Source organism: Oncorhynchus tshawytscha, linkage group LG20 (genome assembly GCF_018296145.1).
Source record: "Oncorhynchus tshawytscha isolate Ot180627B linkage group LG20, Otsh_v2.0, whole genome shotgun sequence".
Classification (NCBI taxonomy): Eukaryota; Metazoa; Chordata; class Actinopteri; order Salmoniformes; family Salmonidae; genus Oncorhynchus; species Oncorhynchus tshawytscha.
Window position 1 is genome coordinate 26088429 of NC_056448.1, and position 21542 is coordinate 26109970.

The window sequence follows — 21542 nt, forward strand, 5'->3', positions numbered from 1 at the left end:
GTATATTATTCCTATCGCACCCCACGTGTGTATATTTTATTTTACAATTGAACTAAACCATTAAGTAAATATTAGCACATCAAAATGACGTCATTTTAGTAAACTAGCCTACTCCACACAGTAAATGATTTTGCCTATGTGACTTCGACAATACGTTATCAAACCCAACTTGCCTTATCAACACAGTAGGCCTAAATATTTCCTAACAAGATCACAAATTAAATATACTTACTCCTCAACTGCCACTTGTTGTACCATTTCTTTGCCATAGTCTTTTCTGTTAAAAATACAATTCAATTAATGTCTGTGTTGCTGCGGAGCTCTAAAATACGGTGCCCGTCTCTCACTCTATGAATGGTCACTGCTTTCCGAATACCTCGAAACATCCCTACCCTTAATCCTAAACTCTTACCATAACCATAACCTTACCTCAAACTAAACTTAACCCATAATCATTTTACATTACATTGAAGTACGGACATCCATGGCGGATAGCACGGACATCCTGGGAAATCATATGAACTTGTCTGTTAGACTGCTCCTATTGGTTGTCTGATGTACTGGGAACTCGCAACAACAGTCTGTCTGTAAGTAGCGAACAATGTTTAGATCTGTATACAGCGAGATAAGATAACGTACCATCCCATGAGGTGTTGGGGGAAAAACAGATTACCTATAGATTGCACCTAATCGTTATAGGCCATAACTGGAAATACCCCAACTGTAGGCGACACTACAGCGCGATGTGACTACATCGGAATGTTGGCTTGCACGGGAAAAACAAAAATGTTCTAGCATTTATGGTTGAGATGTAATTGATATAAATATAAACTATTCACCTTATGACTTTTAACATGCAGGCGTCACACAGTATTTAGTAAGGCGTTGGTATGACAACATTTTAGTTACACGAACAGTGGTAGGAGACAGCATCATTTTATTAACGCACAGGAGTCACGCAGATGTAAGAATCACGTCAGTCAGACGTTCAATGGTAGGCGACAGCCACACGGTGGTAGTGTTGCCTAGGCTTATATTTGGTCTTTATCATCCCTCAAAAACTGCTGAGCTCTAATTCCATCTGAGTCCTACTATGGAGAAGCCACACAGATGGCAAGAACAGCTTGAGACCTTGATGACACCTTGCTGCTTGCCTACCCCTGGCTTGTTTCAGAGAACATATTTGCTTGCTCTCCTACTTTGACCTCCTTCCTCCGATGACCACTCAATCCATGAATTTTCCTGACCCTCTCATGACCTTCCATCTGAATAATGTTGTTTTAAAATTTGCTTGTTTTTTTTGGTTATGTTTAAAGCGCATTCAAATTATTTATGTGATGAATAGCGTTATAAAAGTTGAATAAATTATCATTATTATTGCTCTGAGAAAAATACTTTTGGAGCCTGTGCTACGTCAATTGCAGAGACGCCTGTTGCCCAGCAACCGCACGCGCCAGGGACATGAAGGAAACAATGTTGACGAGGCAAGACAGAAAATCATCGAGTATGGGGTTCTAGAACTAAGCATTTTATGGAACTTTCTTGAGGTGAGCGTTGTTCAAATTATTTTGTGACACTGTGACATCATGCATGTTTAATTGTTTTGACTATTTCTCAAGAAGACATTCACCATTGGCACAGTTGTGTCGGCAAGCATTCTGAATGCTTCAATGCTCATAGGAGGATACCACTCACAACATAAACAATCTCAATGTAATCAATAATAATAATCGTTATTATTATTATTGTAATTCTAATTCATTCAACGTATATAGTGCTTTCAAAGAAGCTCAAACCGTTTCCTCCCAGGGTGGATATGTTAAACATTATTACAAATCTAGGTCATTGTGCCAGCCACGATCAAATTCATGATAAAGAATTCAGAACCCTCAGTCAATTACCTACCGGTATGTATCAAATTGATAAATATCAATGTTCATCTGCAGAAAACATCTCGGAATCATGTCACGCTCAGCGGCCAAATCTCGCGACAAGAGTCGTGCTGCCACCTTGGTTCTGGCACCTGCTCTTCCTCGCCCTGCCTCGGTCCAGAATGTGGAGACAGTGGACATTGTCCTAGGTCGCCTCACGGAAGCCGCCTGGGTCACCATGACAACACAGGACAACGGGGAGGAGGTGGTGGCCGAGATCATGGGAGAGCTGGAGGCTGCAGTGATGGACAGGTGCTATCAGGTGTACCTGCAAAAACAGGTGTGTAGCTGTCACAGACAGTGGCACACTATTTGGGGCAGGTGTAGGCAACGAGATTCAGCCCCAGGATGATTTTTGTCGGAGCAAATGGTCGGGGAGCCAGAATATAATTGTAACAATTTGTACACTGCAAATTGACCAGAACTAAGCCCAAAAGAGATCGTACAGTATTTGAAAATATCAATAATTTCATACCTTGATTACATTGAGACACGATCATGTAAAGGTAACTGCCAAATAAAGGAAACACCAACATAAAGTGTCTTAATAGGGTGTTTGGCAACCATGAGCCAGAACAGCTTCAATAGCTTCAAAGGGTGGCAGGTAGTCTAGTGGTTAGAGTGTTGGGCTAGTAACCAAAAGGGTGGTTGATCAAATCCCTGAGCTGACAAGGTAGACATCTGTCATTCTGCCCCTGAACAAGGCACCTAACCCACAGTTCCTATGCTGTCATTGTAAATAAGGATTTGTTTTTAACTGACTTGCCTAATTAAATAAAGGTTAAATAAAAATTATACCTTGGCATAGATTCTACAAGTGGCTGGAACTCTATTGGCAGGGGTGCGACACCATTCTTCCATAATTTTGTGTTTTTTTTATGGTGGTGGAAGAAAAAAACACTGTCTCAGGCACTGTGTCAAACCAAGTGTTCAATTGGGTTGAGATCTGATGATGGAGACAGCCATGGCATATGGTTTATATAGTTTTCATGATCATCAAACCAATTTTTATACATGACCCTAAGCATGATGGGATGTTGCCTGCTTAATTAACTCAGGAACCACACCTGTGTGGAAGCACCCACTTTCAATATACTTTGTATCCCTTATTTGTCCAAGTGTTTCCATTTTCTTGGCAGTAACCTGTATGTTTTTATTTGTGTAAATACTCAGGAACAGATTTGCTGAACACATTTTTTGCTAAATTCCTGGTTATTTAACAGTATTTTTTCTTTATCATTTTTGGGGGAATAGGGTGTCATTTGGAAGGACCTTTCTATGCCCCTAACCCCTAACCAGTCGAAACACCCACACATGTGCCTGACATCTCAAACAAATTATCTCTCTCTCTCTCCTTCTGTGTCTCTCTGTCTGTCTGTCCAGCTGGTGCCGTTCACAGTGACCCGGGCCTATGAAAGCCTGGTGCAGATGTCTGACTGGCTGTTCCTGGCGAGGGATGAGGGTGAGGGGCGAGAGAGTGCCACTTTGTGGGGGGAGGACACAGAGCCTGAACCCTGTAAGAGCGACTCATGGGCCGAGGGCTGTGTTCCTGTCCGGTACACCAGTGTGAGCTCACACACACCTCTTTTGCAGGTAACAATACACACATGCATAAACACACATATGTATGTCAAAAGCATGCTTGCACCGTCACATGCATGATATCTGATGATACACACTGATACCTGATGTGGTTTTGTGTCTCTGCAGAAGTTGCTGGATTTGCACCTGGCAGAGTCTGCTGATCCATGGGATACACAGAGCAAGCCCCAGTCTCCCAGTAGACAGGACAGCAAGCCCCAGTCTCCCAGTAGACAGGACAGCAAGCTCCAGTCACCTACAAAGGCAGAGCCTCCAGACAGAGAGAGAACAGTCCTAGCAAAAAAGAGAATAGTGGATTCAACTGAACCTGAGAAGCCAGACAAGGCAGAGAAGATAGCACCAGATGAAGTCCAACCCTCACCTTACCTCACTGTAGCCACCTATAAAGCCCAGAGGAGGAGACAGTCTCAGACCCAACCAGGCGCACACAAGGCCCTACCACCTTCTCTGAAGACCTACAAACCCTTATTCACCCCTAGTGAACCAGCCCAGCAGTACCAGAGCCTCTCTGTACCCCAACTTCAGGGGCATAGACCACGAGAGGTCCCAGTCCCTAGGAGACTGGACCCCGCTAGACTACCACAACACCATGTCTGGCCTGAGGTGGAGGTCCTGGAGCATCGGCCCTCACACCGCTCAAAGGAGAGAATAGGGCCCAAAAACAGGGCCCCCCACCGGCCCAATCAGGACCATCACAGCATGGCACGCCGAGCCACCATCACCCCCCTGACTGCCCACACCCACCATGCTTTACCCAGCAAGACTCGGAAGAAGAGTCTCCACCATGGTGTCCAGCTACAGAGGCATGTGCTCCGAGGCGGTACCCAGCCAAGTGGCTCAACTGTGGGCTACACTCCGCTCTCCACTGGCCTCGATCTGGATACCATTGAGCTGGTGCCAGGAGTGGCCATTGGGGACCCAGTATGTGGGACTGGGGAAAACAAGCCGTTCTGGGTTTCCCGTCTGCCTGAGCTGAGGCCCATCAGAAGCAGCCTCCCGGCCATGTTGTGGTCCTTGAATCAGGTGGTGGGAGGGCAGAGCCCTCGAGTCAGTGCCCCCACTGGGAAACACTGGGCATGAGGAGCGATAGGAACCACTGCAGTCTCAATCACACTGCAGCCTAATGGACTGTCATTTGCTGATTTGCTTTTATTTAATAAAGAGAAGATGTGAATTCCATTTTATATTCTAAGTTTAATTTAAGCTATTCCAGCATGTAAAAGCTCTCTTCCAAATGTTGTGTTTGTTTAAGGAAGGCCACCTAGCGTCTAAACCTATTTAAATCAGGGACTGCACTTGAGTTTGTGTACATATTTTGATGCTTTTCTTCTGTGAGATAGTGCTCCCACGTTTTGTCAGATGAACTTGAACTTCTACCCCCCCATGTATTGTTACCCAGTTACATAACAACACAGTGATATTGTTACATGATTGTTACTGATCACCTGTTTGTTTTCAACTTTGCCTTGTTCATAGATGTCCTGAGGTTTGATGTTAATGCAGTTCAATACTTGACCCCATGATGGCAGTGCGGATCATATTCTAACATTTGTCATCATAATGCTTCTGAGCAAATTCAGGAGTTGTTTGCTAGGGTGCACCAAGAATATGCGACGAAAACAGATGACCAAGGAACATACATTAAACACCATTGTTCAGGTCTGGCTCAACGCTTCATACACGTACTTTATTTTAGACATATATTACCTTTTGTTAATGACATTAATTCTCACCACTGAAAACTGAGTCTTATCAACCATTGAGAAGAGTATTTAAAGAAACATCTATGACTAGTATCCCATTTTGGCAATTATTCTGTGTTGAGTTCCTGCATAGTGATAAGGGCACTGTTTTTCTGTTTTTACTGCAAGAAATACCAAAATATCCCCCAGCTAATTTTGCACTGTATGCATGAATTGTTTACAGACCAGCACACCAGGTACCGTATGTGGCACCTCAACATAAAGATCTTACTTTTACTATATAGTACATATATTTTGGATAATTTATGTATGATATTGATTTATTATGTATATGGTTCTGTACATTCTGGCTAACATTTCAAGCATAATAAGAGTTAGACATAGGCATCAGAGGGCCCAAGCTAAGGCGCCCCACTGTTGATTGACATGTGCCATCAAATCAAAATCTAATCAAAAGTATTTTTTATGAAGCCCTGTTTACATCAGCAGTTGTCACAAAGTTCTTATAAGTTGTGTAATCAGTTTCATTGTGGACTCCACAGAGTTTTATAGAGGGCTGTGTGTCATTCTCTAAAAGCACTCTTGCCAGCTGACACATATTGAGAAAATAGCTCAGATTCATAGATGTTGAGCTTTTCATGCAGATACTGTATAACTCATTGGAAAATAGCCTGTTTGTGGATGAGCCTTATGCATGCATAGTAGAGTAACATACTATATCATGACTAGTTTGGCTAAGATAAACTGATCATTAGAATATTATCCCAAACAGGCAAGGTTGTGGGCGATGCATTGGTCAGGGTTTTGTGTATCAGTAATTTTTCTATATTTTATACGAGCAGTAGATATTTTCTTTTAAATGACACAATCCCCATCCAGTAAGAGGATTTAATATGGCTGGTTTATATCCAATGTATCATCAACATGTAAAATGTTAAATACCATGTGTGATGATTTACTGCATATCCTGGCTCTCACAGTGCTCCACATAGCATGAAAGCCATGGTGATGATTACAGCTTCAGTTCTTCTGCTGGGTTCTTAGTTTAACTACAGTAACAGTCATCCATCTTAACTACATTTTCATCTCATTGTGGAAAAAAAATATTAATGTACTTGACTATATTGATTCAGTTTCATGTAACACCACGCCAACAATAAGATGAGATGAAAGTTTGGTTACACTTTACTTACAGATTGCAGGTATAATGCATCTATAATGCATGGTCAAACTCGCCTTATAATGTTTTATTACGCTTTCAGAATTCTCTCTTCTGTAACATTGCATTACCCCCTAACCACAGTGGCCAGCTCTGGTTATGCAGTTTCAGCACCCCTTTTCTAGTGGTTTATTGTATTTGCGCAACACCCCTTCTTTCTCATTGTAGTGGTACCTCCAAGTCACTCCACTTTTACCAGCCAGTCATAGTTCACCATTATGGAGCCAGATACCTGCCAAAAGGTTACCTCATGCTAATCACATTAGTCTATGTTTGCTCAACTGTCCTGCAGGGGGACACATTTAGGCCGTAGAGGTTAATTTAGGCCTATCCAAATTGAAAATAGGCCACCAACTTTCAGGCATTGCAATTTAGGCTATCATTTTGGGCACTGGTGTCTTGTGGAATAATTTTAGAACTCTATATGTGTTTTATATCTGTTTTTATTACAGGACTCCCTTTAAAAAGAGACCCTAGCTCACAGGTCTCTAAATATAGCGTCTAAATACATTTTAAACAAAATAGTTGAACAAGCACGTGCAGCGGCTGATAGGGAAAACAGATCTGGCAATAAGAATAGGTTAGATAGTCTTGATCATTTGGGACCCCTTGGCTATTTCGCTCAGGACAGGTTATTGCCAAGACTTTTGTTTTATTTATAAATTATTTATGCAATTATATGGCCATTAAATAACACAGAACAGCATGGCTTATTTAGATAACAGAATAGGCCTAAATCATATTTATTTTGCAGCATAGGTCGTTATTCAAGACAAGGCTCTTCTCTGTCTATCATTCTCACACAAGTCATTTTCTGAAGGCCCAAGCCTATACTACGTTATCTATTGGTATAATGTCATTATTGAATGCATTTCTAAAACAAGCTCTAGACATTTATTTTTGGAAATGAATCCGGAAGCTGCAATGCAACTCTAACGCCTGGGCTAGAGTTGCTTGATTGACTAGCTAACTTCGACTACCTACGTTCGGTTCATGTCCTTTGCAGATGCCACAATACTAAATAAAAATCTGTAACCGAGTAAAGTAAGAATTGATTGTGTAAATGGCAGTGGTGGGCCGTCAGGGCCAGCAAGGCCTTCTCTGCTGGCCTAAACATCATCAGAAGATAATTTAAAAAAATATATATTTTCCCACAAATATGTATTAAATTATTCCCCAGAGTAAGAGTTATACTCTTCATTTCATAGCTTTCCTCTTGGTTGCACTGCTTCCAGCTCCAGGTTGAGATTTGGAGGGCTGGTCTTTATGTTAGATCTTTTATCCAATCATATTCAGCCATCATGTGTTGCCAGGGGTCTAAAATCTGCCTTCAGGCCTTCAGAATCAACAGTGCGGGCGCTTGTAGCTTAAAGGGAATGGAAATTAAAATTTAGTGTTAACCAATCAGCTTTAGAGTTGGCTATTGTACGCCTGCTGGCTGGCTCCAGTGTTACACAGGAGCCAGCTAGCAGGCGTAGTGCGTGCACGTCTTTTGATTGGATTACCAATATTGAGAGGCAGGTCCTATGGGCAGGTCTATGCAGAATCTCAGAACTAGGAAACTGAATTTGATAAACAAATTCATTCGCGTACAACTAAGCTGTTTTTTCAACCCACAATGGCGTAAGGAGAATATATCGATTTGGTCGAGGATATAATTATAACGCCATTCTCAAGACAAACTTTTCAAGAAAAGTTAGACATTGTCAGGAGAGGTCGACGACACCGCTACAAAGCCTGTCACAGGCGGGAAAGGGGTTCGTTCGCCACTTTCAAAGTTCCAACTACGAGCGCTATCAATGGCTCACAGGCTCCGAGAAGCACTGCAAACTGTACTGCTGGGAATGCCTATTATTTGCAAGTGATCGATTTGGTGTTTGGAGCCACACTGGCTTTGCAAACTTGAGTTGTCTAACCAAGGCAGCAACGAGACACCAAAGTACAGCTGGGCACTTACAAGCAATGGTGCTTTTGAAAACTTTTGGGGACACCCGAGTGGATCTACAGCTCAACGAACAAGCGCGCAGTGCAACGAAGCTGCACAATGAAAAGGTATTGTACTCTTCCCCTGCAATTCTCTGAATAAAAATGTCAATTTCAAGGTGACGCAACGCCTGGTTATACTGCGTTTCTGTCTAAATGTATAGTGTCTAGAGCCATGGCACCATAATGATGGTAATAAGAGGTGGATTAATTCGGGTGGGACTGTGTAGGACTTCACTGAAGGCCCAGGCCCCAGGCCCACGGCACGCCACTGGTAAATGGTCATTCATAGTCGTAACGTAGGGTTTGTATGTGTACAGATTTATTTTAACGTTTCATGCATGGCCTTTCTTACGATCCTAATAATTTACGTATGTATTTTCTAACGATCTTAACGATATGTATGTTCAAACTTTTGGCAGGTAGTTGGCTCTATACACCATTCCCTGAGCACGTCACTAAACCCCGCTCCTGTCATCAGTGTGATCAAGGTCAGAAGAGAATGGACTCGCTGGACTATTCCTGATGTTTATTGTATTTGACCAGTGTTTAGTGCCTGCATCTAATTGTAAGTACTGTCCGACATGTCATAACTTTAGTTAGGTGTTGCTAAGGCAGTCAGGTTATTATTTACCATGTTCATACGTTATTTTCCTTTTCCATGTTTGTCATGCTATTTCCAGCCTGCTAGCCAAGACGTTAGCCAGTCATGCTAGCTAATTTATGCTGTGTGCCACATGCCTCATTTAGGATATTCTTCTGTTAATACTGTTTGCTTATAAACATATTCTCATTAATAGCCATGTTTATGGACATTTACAACCTTTATTTATCCTCATGCTACCGTGTACTGTATTTAGCCTTATGTAGCATGTAGCCTAATATAGCTCGTGCCTTCCTTGTGGGACAGTTACTATTCCACGTTGGTCGTGGTCTTGTGCACATGCACAGACGTCGCTTACATTCCAGTATGTTTTCAGTTATTATGGTTAGCAGTATTTGGGTCTTTATCCTGTAAGTGGTTAATAATATAGCCTGTGTATTTGCATGGTCGAATAATAATAAGGCAGAACAGTTGAAACTGGAGCAGCAGCACAGTCAGGTGGAAGTTGAAACTGGAGCAGCAGCATGGCCAGGTGGACTGGGGACAGCAAGGAGTCATCATGTCAGGTAGTCCTGGGGCATGGTCCTAGGGCTCAGGTCAGTTGAAACTGGAACAGCAGCATGGCCAGGTGGACTGGGGACAGCAAGGAGTCATCATGTCAGGTAGTCCTGGAGCTCAGGTCCTAGGGCTCAGGTCCTCCGAGAGAGAGAAAGAAAGAGAGTAGGAGAGAATTAGAGAACGCACACTTAGATTCACACAGGACACCGAATAGGACAGGAGAAGTACTCCAGATATAACAAACTGACCCCAGCCCCCCGACACATAAACTACTGCAGCATAAATACTGGAGGCTGAGACAGGAGGGGTCAGGAGACACTGTGGCCCCATCCGAGGTCACCCCCGGACAGGGCCAAACAGGAAGGATAGGATATCTTGGCTTAAGCCGTATAGAGATTGTGGGTCCCACATGATTTGAAGTGCGTCTTATGAAGGCTTCATATAGGCTTCATAAGCACTACATAGGTCCTTCAAAATGCTCTTTAAAGATTCATAATGTGGCATAACTGTGGGACATAACCATCAATTTATTTGACCACATGTATTAATATTTTATAAAGCATGAAATACGGTTATAGGTGATTGGTGACACATTTATGCAGGGCTTATGAAGCCTATATGAATGCTTTATGAAGCCTTTAGCTCTGGGTATATATGCATTTTATTATATGTATTGTAGATACTAGCATGTATACCTCGACAGTCTACTGGGCCTGTATATTGTATGTAAACCTTTACTTATTGTAACGGCAGATTTCCTCCTCTTCGTCTGAAGATTGATCGGACCAATACGCAGCGTGGTAAGTGTCCATGACGATTTTAATAAGAAAAGCCTGAACACTATGAAATACAAAACAATAAACGATAACGTGAAATAAACCAAACCGAAACAGTCCCGTGTGGCACAAACACTGACACAGGAAACAAAGACCCACAAACCAACAGTGAAACCCAGGCTACCTAAGGATGATTCTCAATCAGAGACAACTAATGACACCTGCCTCTGATTGAGAACCATACTAGGCTGAAACAGAAACCTAAACATAGAAACACAAAACATAGACTGCCCACCCCAACTCACGCCCTGACCATACTAAATAAAGACAAAACAAAGGAAATAAAGGTCAGAACATGACACTTATGGTTATTATTTTCTTGTATCTTTCCATAGAACCACTTTTATACACATTCTTGCTGTGAGCCATCATTACAGAGGAGTGTGGTGTGGTGAACCTTTATCTTGAATAAATCTGTCTAAAGATATCTTGGACATCTTGCCAGACTTTTTTAATTTTTTTATATATTTTTTTCACCTTTATTTAACCAGGTAGGCTAGTTGAGAACAAGTTCTCATTTACAACTGCGACCTGGCCAAGATAAAGCATAGCAGTGTGAGCAGACAACACAGAGTTACACATGGAATAAACAAATTAACAAGTCAATAACACAGTAGAAAACAAAGGGGGAGTCTATATACAATGTACAATGTGTGCAAAAGGCATGAGGAGGTAGACGAATAGTTACAATTTTGCAGATTAACACTGGAGTGATATATGATCAGATGGTCATGTACAGGTAGAGATATTGGTGTGCAAAAGAGCAGAAAAGTAAATAAATAAAAACAGTATGGGGATGAGGTAGGTGAAAATGGGTGGGCTATTTACCAATAGACTAAGTACAGCTGCAGCGATCGGTTAGCTGCTCAGATAGCTGATGTTTGAAGTTGGTGAGGGAGATAAAAGTCTCCAACTTCAGCAATTTTTGCAATTCGTTCCAGTCACAGGCAGCAGAGAACTGGAACGAAAGGTGGCCAAATGAGGTGTTGGCTTTAGGGATGATCAGTGAGATGCACCTGCTGGAGCGCGTGCTACGGATGGGTGTTGCCATCGTGACCAGTGAACTGAGATAAGGCGGAGCTTTACCTAGCATGGACTTGTAGATGACCTGGAGCCAGTGGGTCTGGCGACGAATATGTAGCGAGGGCCAGCCGACTAGAGCATACAAGTCGCAGTGGTGGGTGGTATAAGGTGCTTTAGTGACAAAACGGATGGCACTGTGATATACTGCATCCAGTTTGCTGAGTAGAGTGTTGGAAGCCATTTTGTAGATGACATCGCCGAAGTCGAGGATTGGTAGGATAGTCAGTTTTACTAGGGTAAGCTTGGCGGCGTGAGTGAAGGAGGCTTTGTTGCGGAATAGAAAGCCGACTCTTGATTTGATTTTTGATTGGAGGTGTTTGATATGAGTCTGGAAGGAGAGTTTGCAGTCTAGCCAGACACCTAGGTACTTATAGATGTCCACATATTCAAGGTCGGAACCATCCAGGGTGGTGATGCTAGTCGGGCATGCGGGTGCAGGCAGCGATCGGTTGAAAAGCATGCATTTGGTTTTACTAGCGTTTAAGAGGAGTTGGAGGCCACGGAAGGAGTGTTGTATGGCATTGAAGCTTGTTTGGAGGTTAGATAGCACAGTGTCCAATGACGGGCCGAAAGTATATAGAATGGTGTCGTCTGCGTAGAGGTGGATCAGGGAATCGCCCGCAGCAAGAGCAACATCATTGATATACACAGAGAAAAGAGTCGGCCCGAGAATTGAACCCTGTGGTACCCCCATAGAGACTGCCAGAGGACCGGACAGCATGCCCTCCGATTTGACACACTGAACTCTGTCTGCAAAGTAATTGGTGAACCAGGCAAGGCAGTCATCCGAAAAACCGAGGCTACTGAGTCTGCCGATGAGAATATGGTGATTGACAGAGTCGAAAGCCTTGGCAAGGTCGATGAAGACGGCTGCACAGTACTGTCTTTTATCGATGGCGGTTATGATATCGTTTAGTACCTTGAGTGTGGCTGAGGTGCACCCGTGACCGGCTCGGAAGCCAGATTGCACAGCGGAGAAGGTACGGTGGGATTCGAGATGGTCAGTGACCTGTTTGTTGACTTGGCTTTCGAAGACCTTAGATAGGCAGGGCAGGATGGATATAGGTCTGTAACAGTTTGGGTCCAGGGTGTCTCCCCTTTGAAGAGGGGGATGACTGCGGCAGCTTTCCAATCCTTGGGGATCTCAGACGATATGAAAGAGAGGTTGAACAGGCTGGTAATAGGGGTTGCGACAATGGCGGCGGATAGTTTCAGAAATAGGGGTCCAGATTGTCAAGCCCAGCTGATTTGTACGGGTCCAGGTTTTGCAGCTCTTTCAGAACATCTGCTATCTGGATTTGGGTAAAGGAGAACTTGGAGAGGCTTGGGCGAGGAGCTGCCGGGGGGGAGCTGTTGGCCGAGGTTGGAGTAGCCAGGCGGAAGGCATGGCCAGCCGTTGAGAAATGCTTATTGAAGTTTTCGATAATCATGGATTTATCGGTGGTGACCGTGTTGCCTAGCCTCAGTGCAGTGGGCAGCTGGGAGGAGGTGCTCTTGTTCTCCATGGACTTCACAGTGTCCCAGAACTTTTTGGAGTTGGAGCTACAGGATGCAAACTTCAGACCTCTGGTGGCTGAACCCTGTCTATTGGCACCTAATAGCTTTCTACTAGTTCCCGTTCTACATGGTCCTCTCGAAAAACCCAATATTTTTCATGGTCCTTTGAGCCGGATATCATCACTACCACAGCCAAGATGTCTCAGAGCTACGCAGAGTCCAGGTATTGGTCACCACCCACATCATCAGTCTTCTCTCCCTGAACGAAGACGAGCAGACAAACCTCAAGCCACGACATGCCACTTCCCCTCCACTGGTCACGATGACTAGTGGTCAGAATATTGGTTGCATCATGTCAGGCTGTGTATCACGCACTTCTCAGCCTTTACAAACAACTGATTATCCAGGAGGAGCTGAAGAAAGGAGCTGAAGAACCTGTCGAACATGGAAAATGTGTTCCTGGGCAGAACTAGAGAAAACCAGGATATCGTCGAGGAATACAAAAACAGAACGATTCAACATATCCCGGAGCACATCGTTGACCAGAGTCTGGAAAACAGCAGGCACATTGGTGAGTCCAAACGGCATAACCAGGTACTCAGAATGTGTTGAAAGCGGTCTTCCACTCGTCTCCGTGTATCCGCACAAGATGGTAGGCATTCCAAAGGTCTAGTTTGGAGATGATAGTAGCCCACGGGAGAGGTTCGAAAGCTGAGGAGTGGTAGAGGGTATTGAGTTTTAATCGTAATATCATTGAGATCCCGGTAATCAATACATGGGACGCAGGGTCTTGTCCTTTTCCCCCTCAGCACGAGCCTTGCTGAAAACCTCCAGGAGGTCATGATTCTCTGCAAGCACGGCAGAGAGGTCCGAGGCCATACTTAATCCTGGAGACAAATGTTTCGGAGATGGCTGTGCCGCCTTTAGGCAGTGTGAATGGCAAAATGGGCTCCAACCCAGAATGGAACCCGTAGTCCAGTCAATATCTGGGTTGTGTTTTTGGAGCCAAGAAAAACCCTAAACAACAGGTATGTGGGGAGACTCAATGAGGAGGAGCTGAGGTCTACAATGTTTTTTCTGAGGTCTTGGCTAATTCCTTTTGATTTTCCCATGATGTCAAGCAAAGAGGCACTGAGTTTGTAGGCCTTGAAATACATCCACAGGTATACCTGCAATTGACTCAAATTATATAAATTAGCCTATCAGAAGCTTCTAAAGCCCTGACATAATTTTCTGGAATTGTCCAAGCTGTTTAAAGGCACAGTCAACTTAGTGTATGTAAACTTCTGACACACTGTAATTGTGATACAGTGAATTATAAGTGAAATAATCTTGTGTGTAAACAATTGTTGGGAAAATGACTTGTGTCATGCACAAAGTAGATGTCCTAAACGACTTGCCAAAACTATAGTTTGTTAACAGGAAATTTGTGGAGTGGTTGGAAAAGCAAACCAACCTAAATGAATGTAAACTTCCGACTTCAACTTTATTTCTAAACACTTCTACATTAATGTGGGTGCTACCATGATTACGGATAATCCTGAATGAATTGTGAATAATGATGAGTGAAAGAGTTACACAAGCACAAATATCATACCCCACCTCCTCTGTTATTGTACTGGTTTCCCTTTTATTGTTAGCATGTCTTGGGGGTATGATATTTGTGCATCTAACTTTCTCACTCATAAAAATGGGGGGACTATGGTCAGAAAGTTCTCTCATTTCTAAACGGATAACTCGATGTGGATACTCTGAAAATGTTGCCGACAGAGATGGTCACCTCGCTTCGCGTTCTTAGGAAACTTTGCAGTATTTAGTTTTTTTAATGTATTATTTCTTACATTGTTACCCCAGGAAATCTTAAGTCTTATTACATACAATACAGCCGGGAAGATTTATTGGATATAAGAGCAATGTCAATTTACCAACATTACGACCAGGAATATGACTTTCCAGAAGCGGATCCACTATTCGGACCACCACCCAGGACAATGGATCTCATCCCAGTAGGTGACCCAAAACAACGGTGCCGCAGAAGAGGCAGACGGAGCCGCCTTCTGGTCAGGCTCCGTAGACGTGCACATCGCACACCGCTCCCGACTATACTACTCGCCAATGTCCAGTCTCTTGACAACAAGGTAAACAAAATTTAAGGGTTGCCATCCATTGTAACATTCTCTGTTTCACGAAAACATGGCTCTTTCTGGTATGTTGCCGGAATCGGTTCAGCCACCAGGCTTCTCTATGCATCGCGCCGACAGAGATAAACACCTCTCTGGGAAGAGGAAGGGCAGGGTGTAAGCTTTATGAATAACGACTCATGGTTTAATCATAACAACATACAGGAAGTCAAGTCCTTCTGCTCACCCGACCTAGAATTCCTCACAATCAAATGCCTGCCATTTGAACTACCAAGAGAATTCTAATCAGTTATAGTCACAGTGGTGTACATTCCCCCGCGAGCGAACACCAAGACGTCCCTCAAGGAATTTCACTGGACTCGATGTAAACTGGAAACCATATATTTGAGGGCTACATTTTAACAAAGCAGATTTGAGAACAAGGCTACCTAAATTCTATCAGCATATTGATTGCACACAGGGCTAATACTCTCGATCACTGCTACTCTAACTTCCACGATGCATACATAGCCCTCCGCTGCCCTCCCTTCGGAAAATCTGACCATGACAGCATTTTGCTCATTCTGTCTTATAGACAGAAATTCAAACAGGATGTACCAGTGACGCGAACCGTTCAACACTGGACTGACCAATCGGAAGCCACGCTTCAAGATTGTTTTGATCACGCAGACTGGAATATGTTCTGGTCAGCCTCAGACAACAACATTGACCTATACAATGACTCGGTGAGTACGTTTATTAAGAGCATTGGACTGTTTTGCTATCACAGACTGAAAAATGTTCCGGGAATCTTCCGATGGCATTGAGGAGTACACCACATCAGTCACTGGCTTTAACAATAAGTGCATCGAGGACATCATCCCCATGGAATACAGGCAACATTTGCACTGAGCTTAAGGGCAGAGCTGCCGCTTTCAAGGTGTGGGACTCTAACCCGGAAGCTTACAAGAAATCCTGCTATGCCCTGCGATGAACCATCAAACAGGCAAAGCATCAATACAAGGTAAAGATTGAATCATACTACACCGGCTCCGACTCTCATCTTATGTGACAGGGCTTGCAAGCTATTACAGACTACAAAGGGAAGCACAGCCGCGAGCTGCCTAGTGACACGAGCCTACCAGACGAGCTAAATCACTTCTGAGGCATGGATGAGAGCTCCAGCTGTTCCAGGCGACTGTGTGATCATGCTCTCCGTAGCCGACGTGAGTAAGACCTTTAAACAGGTCAACATTCACAAGGCTGCGGGGCCAGACGGATTACCAGGACGTGTGCTCCAGGCATGTGCTGACCAACTGGCAGGTGTCTTCACTGACATTTTCAACATGTCCCTGATTGTCTGTAATACCAACATGTTTCAAGCAGACCACCATAGTCCCTGTGCCCAAGAACACAAAGGCAACCTGCCTAAATGACTACAGACCCGTAGCATTCACGTCTGTAGCCATGAAGTGCTTTGAAAGGTTGGTAATGGCTCACATCAACACCATTATCCCAGAAACCCTAGACCCACTCCAATTTGCATACCGCCCAAGCAGATCCACAAATGATGCAATATTTATTGCACTCCACACTGCCCTTCCCCACCTGGACAAAAGGAACACTTATGTGAGAATACTATTCATTGACTACAGCTCAGCGTTCAACACCATAATACCCTCCAAGCTCATCACTAAGCTATGGATCCTGAGACTAAACACCTCCCTCTGCAACTGGATCCTGGACTTCCTGACGGGCCGCCCCCAGGTGGTGAGGGTAGGTAGCAACACATCTGCCACGCTGATCCTCAACACTGGAGCTCCCCAGGGGTGCGTGCTCAGTCCCCTCCTGTACTCCCTGTTCACTCATGAATGCATGGCCAGGCACGACTCCAACACCATCATTAAGTTTGCAGACTACACAACAGTGGAAGGCCTGATCAATGACAACGATGAGACAGCCTACAGGGAGGAAGTCAGAGACCTGGCCAGGTGGTGCAAGAATAACAACCTATCCCGCAACATAACCAAGACTAAGGAGAGACTACAGGAAAGGAGGACCGAGCACACCCCCATTCTCATCGGCGGGGCTGTAGTGGAGCAGGTCATTGCCTGGTATGGCAACTGCTCGGCCTCTGACCGCAAGGAACAACAGAGGGTAGTGCGTACGGCCCAGTACATCACTGGGGCTAAGCGGCCTGCCATCCAGGACTTCTACACCAGGCGGTGTCAGAGGAAGGCCCCAAAAATTGTCAAAGACCCCAGTCGTAGACTGTTCTCTCTACTTCCCCACGTGAAGCGGTACCGGAGTGCCAAGTCTAGGACAAAAAGGCTTCTCAACAGTTTTTACCCCCAAGACATAAGACTCCTGAACAGGTAATCAAATGGCTACCTGGACTATTTGCATTGTGTCCCCCCCCCCCAACCCCTCTTTTTACGCTGCTGCTACTCTTTGTTTATCATATATGTATAGTCACTTTAACTATATATTCATGTACATACTACCTCAATTGGGCAGACCAACCAGTGCTCCCGCACATTGGCTAACCGGGCAATCTGCATTGTGTCCCACCCACCACCCGCCAACCCCTCTTTTACGCTACTGCTACTCTCTGTTCATCATTGATGCATAATCACTTTAATCATATCTACATGTACATACTACCTCAATCAGCCTGACTAACCGGTGCCTGTATGTAGCCTCGCTACTTTTATAGCCTCGCTACTGTATATAGCCTGTCTTTTTACTGTTGTTTTATTTCTTTACCTACCCATTGTTCACCTTATCCCTTTTTTGCACTATTGGTTAGAGCCTGTAAGTAAGCATTTCACTGTATTCAGCGCATGTGACAAATACATTTTGTTTTGATTTGATTTGAGATGTTGTACCCACTGCAACTTACAACCTACCCTAACCAGAAACCGTGGATGGATGGCGGCATTCACGCAAACCTGAAAGCTCAATCCACCGCATTTAATAATGGAAAGAGGTCTGGAAATATGGCTGAATTTGAACAGTGTAGTTATTCCCTCTGCAAGGCAATCAAACAAGCGAAATGCCGATACAGGGACAAGGTGGAGTCGCAATTCAACGGCTCAGACACATGTGGCAGGGTCTATGTGGCAGGGTCTACAGGAAATCAGGGACTACAGAAACAAAAACAGCCACGTCACGAACACCGACATCGCGCTTCCAAACAAACTAAACACCTTCTTTACCCGCTTTGAAGATAATAGAGTGCCACCGTCACGGCTCGCTAACAAAGACTGCGTCCTCCCCCTCTCCTTCTCCATGGCGGATGTGAGTAAAACATTTAAACTTGTTAACCCTCGCAAGGCTGCTGGCCCGGACGGCATCCTTAGCCGCGTCCTCAGAGCATGCACAGACCAGCTGGCTGGTGTGCATACGGACATATTCAATCACTCCTTATCCCAGTCTGTTGTCTCTACATGCTTCAAGATGGTTACCATTGTTCCTATAAGAAGGCAAAGATAACTGAACTAAATGACTACCACCCCGTAGCACTCATTTCTGTCATCATGAAGTGCTTTGAGAGGCTAGTCACCGCCACCTTACCGGCCACCCTAGACCCACTTCAGTTTGCATACCGCCACAACAGGTCCACAGATGACGCAATTGCCATCACACTGCACATTGCCCTATCCCATCTGGACAAAAAGAATACCTATGAAAGAATGCTGTTCATTGACTACAGCTCAGCATTCGACACCATAGTACCTTCCGTCATGAAGCTGGAGGCCCTGGGTCTCTACCCCGCCCTTTTTTAACTGGGCCTTCGACTTTCTGATGGGCCGCCCCCAGGTGGTGAAGGTAGGAAACAACGTCTCCACTTCGCTGACCCTCAACACTGGGGCCCCACAAGGGGGTGTGCTCAGCCCTCTCCTTTACTCCCAGTTCACCCACGACTGCATGGCCATGCACGCCTCCAACTCAATCATCAAGTTTGCAGACGACACAACAGTAGTGGGCCTGATCACCAACAACGACGAGACAGCTTACAGGGAGGAGTTGAGGACACTCGGAGTGTGGTGTCAGGAAAACAACCTCTCACTCAACGTCAACAAAACAAAGGAGATGATCATGGACTTCAGGAAAGAGCAGAGGAAGCACCCCCCTATCAACATCGAAGGGACAGCAGTGGAGAAGGTGGAAAGTTTTAAGTTCCTTGGCGTACACATCACAGACAAACTGAAATGGACCACCCACACAGACAGTGTGGTGAAGAAGGTTTAACAGCACCTCTTCAACCTCAGGAGGCTGAAGAAATGTGACTTGTCATCCAAACCCTGACAAACGTATACAGATGCACAATTGAGAGCATCCTGTCGGCTGTATCACCTGGTACGGCAACTGCACCACCCTCAACCACAAGGCTCTCCAGAGAGTGGTGCAGTCTGCATAAAGCCTCACCATTGGAAAACTACCTGCCCTACATGACACCTACAGCACCTGATTCCACAAGAATGGCAAAAAGATCATCAAGGACAATAACCACCCGAGCCACTGCCTGTTCACCCCGCTATCATCCAGAAGGCGAGGTCAGTACAGGTGCATCAAAGCTGTGACCGAGAGATTGAAAAACATCTTCTATCTCAAGGCCATCAGACTGCTAAACAGCAATCACTAACTCAGAGCGGCTGCTGCCTACATTGAGCCCCAATCACTGGACACTTTAATAAATGGATCACTAGTCACTTTAAACAATGACACTTTAAATAATGCCACTTTTAATATTGTTTACATATCTTACATTACTCATATCACATGTATATACTGTATTTTATACCATCTACTGCACCTTGCCTATGCCGCTCGGCCATCCCTTATCCATATACTTACAAGTACATATTCTCATTCACCCCTGTAGATTTGTGTGTATTAGGTACTTGTTAGGGAATTGTTAGATTACTTGTTAGATATTACTGCACTGTCGGAACTAGAAGCACAAGCATTTCGCTACACTTGCATTAATATCTGCTAACCATGTGTATGTGACCAATACGATTTGATTTGATGAAAATACCATCAAATTTAAGCTTACAGTCTGCATTTTAACCTTATAGTCATTGTACCATTTCAAATCTAAAGTGCTGGATTACAGAGCCAAAACAACAAAACATTTGTCACTGTCCCAATACTTTTGGAGCTCACCGTAGATAAATCAGGTAATTTTAGTTGCATGGAGAATGAGTGACACCAGATGTATTTGGTGATTCCTCCTGTTCTCCTGCCTCAAAGGTCACGCCATACAGGAATTTCAAATGTCACACACACCTCTGAAGTTTAAGCAGCAGAATGAGTTTGACTGGGTTTGGCCATATCACTCATTGATATTGCCTCCCTAGACCTGAGAGAATTTCACTGATGACATTTATTCTCCCTTTGAAAATGTGAGAGTGGAAGGATTTTACCATTTAAAAAAAATATCATTTTGTGGTGGATAATGGTCTTGGATAGTTGTCACCATCAGTGGTTTCCTGAACTCAAGTTACTGTGAGGACACTCAACAAAAAGTTGCAGTATGTGGTGTGTAGAGGCACGTAGATTGCTCTGAAAAGTAAGCCCTGACCACGTAATTATCATTCAAGATCAGCTAACAAACTTGGAGGAAATCCAGTGACCACATTTCAGAGTTGAAAAGGTTGCTAGTTCAAATCCCCATGCCGACTAAGTGAAAAATCTGTCGATCTGCCCTTGAGCAAGGTGCTTACACCTAATTGCTCCGGGGACACCTTCAATAATGGCTGATCCCTGGCTGTGACCCCAATCTCTGAGGGTGTCTTGGCTAGTGGGATATGCAAAAAATACATTTCCATTTCCACATGTGTGAAGCAAGACAAATATAAGCACCCCCTATTTGAAATGAAATACAGTAGTTGATGTGAGTTTCATTCAACTCTGTGATGCATTAGTGGCCATTTTCTGATTTATGGGATTTTGCACTTATGATGTCTTGTTTTCTGTTTTCTTTCTCTTACGCAACACCTTACGAGAACACCATATCCTCAGCTTAGAAAAGCTTACCACATTTCTTCACACTTCTGGTATTTTCTATCTGCCAGCTTCCACTGCTGTTTCATATTGAAGGAATGAACAGAACTTGAACAGATATGGTAACAGATTAAGAGCAGTATTTGTTATACTGTTGGCCAATGCTTGGTTTCGTATGAGAATAGATGTGATATATTGATCTCATGTGTCTTCCCTTAACCACTCTGTTAATGTGAGCCAACGATAGTAGAGTAAGCAGGCACTAGGCAGTAGAGCTCTTTAATAAAGAACAGATCAGAGGAACTCCTCTTGACCCTCAAGACAAGCTTGAAATATAGTCCTACAGTTCACCTGCCTGCATCTTATCCACCATATCCTCTTTTACCCTCTTTTC

General features: G+C 44.1%; 2 protein-coding genes across 2 annotated transcripts in view; one reads left to right on the forward strand and one right to left on the reverse strand.

Annotated features, from left to right (window-relative positions):
• LOC112220348 (AT-rich interactive domain-containing protein 5A-like) overlaps window positions 1–526 on the reverse strand; it is a 41434-nt gene extending 40908 nt beyond the window's left edge. Inside the window, exon 1 of the mRNA XM_024382179.2 lies at window positions 233–526. The gene's annotated coding sequence lies outside the window, so the exon portion shown is untranslated. The remainder of the gene's footprint in view (window positions 1–232) is intronic.
• Window positions 527–1329: 803 nt separating this feature from the next.
• On the forward strand, window positions 1330–7547 carry LOC112220328 (uncharacterized protein C2orf81 homolog). Its single transcript, XM_024382135.2, has 4 exons — window positions 1330–1547; window positions 1947–2211; window positions 3315–3524; window positions 3642–7547. The coding sequence occupies exons 2-4, from the start codon at window positions 1963–1965 to the stop codon at window positions 4611–4613; spliced, it is 1431 nt and encodes a 476-aa protein (XP_024237903.1). The 5' UTR covers window positions 1330–1547; window positions 1947–1962; the 3' UTR covers window positions 4614–7547.
• Window positions 7548–21542: the final 13995 nt, after the last annotated feature.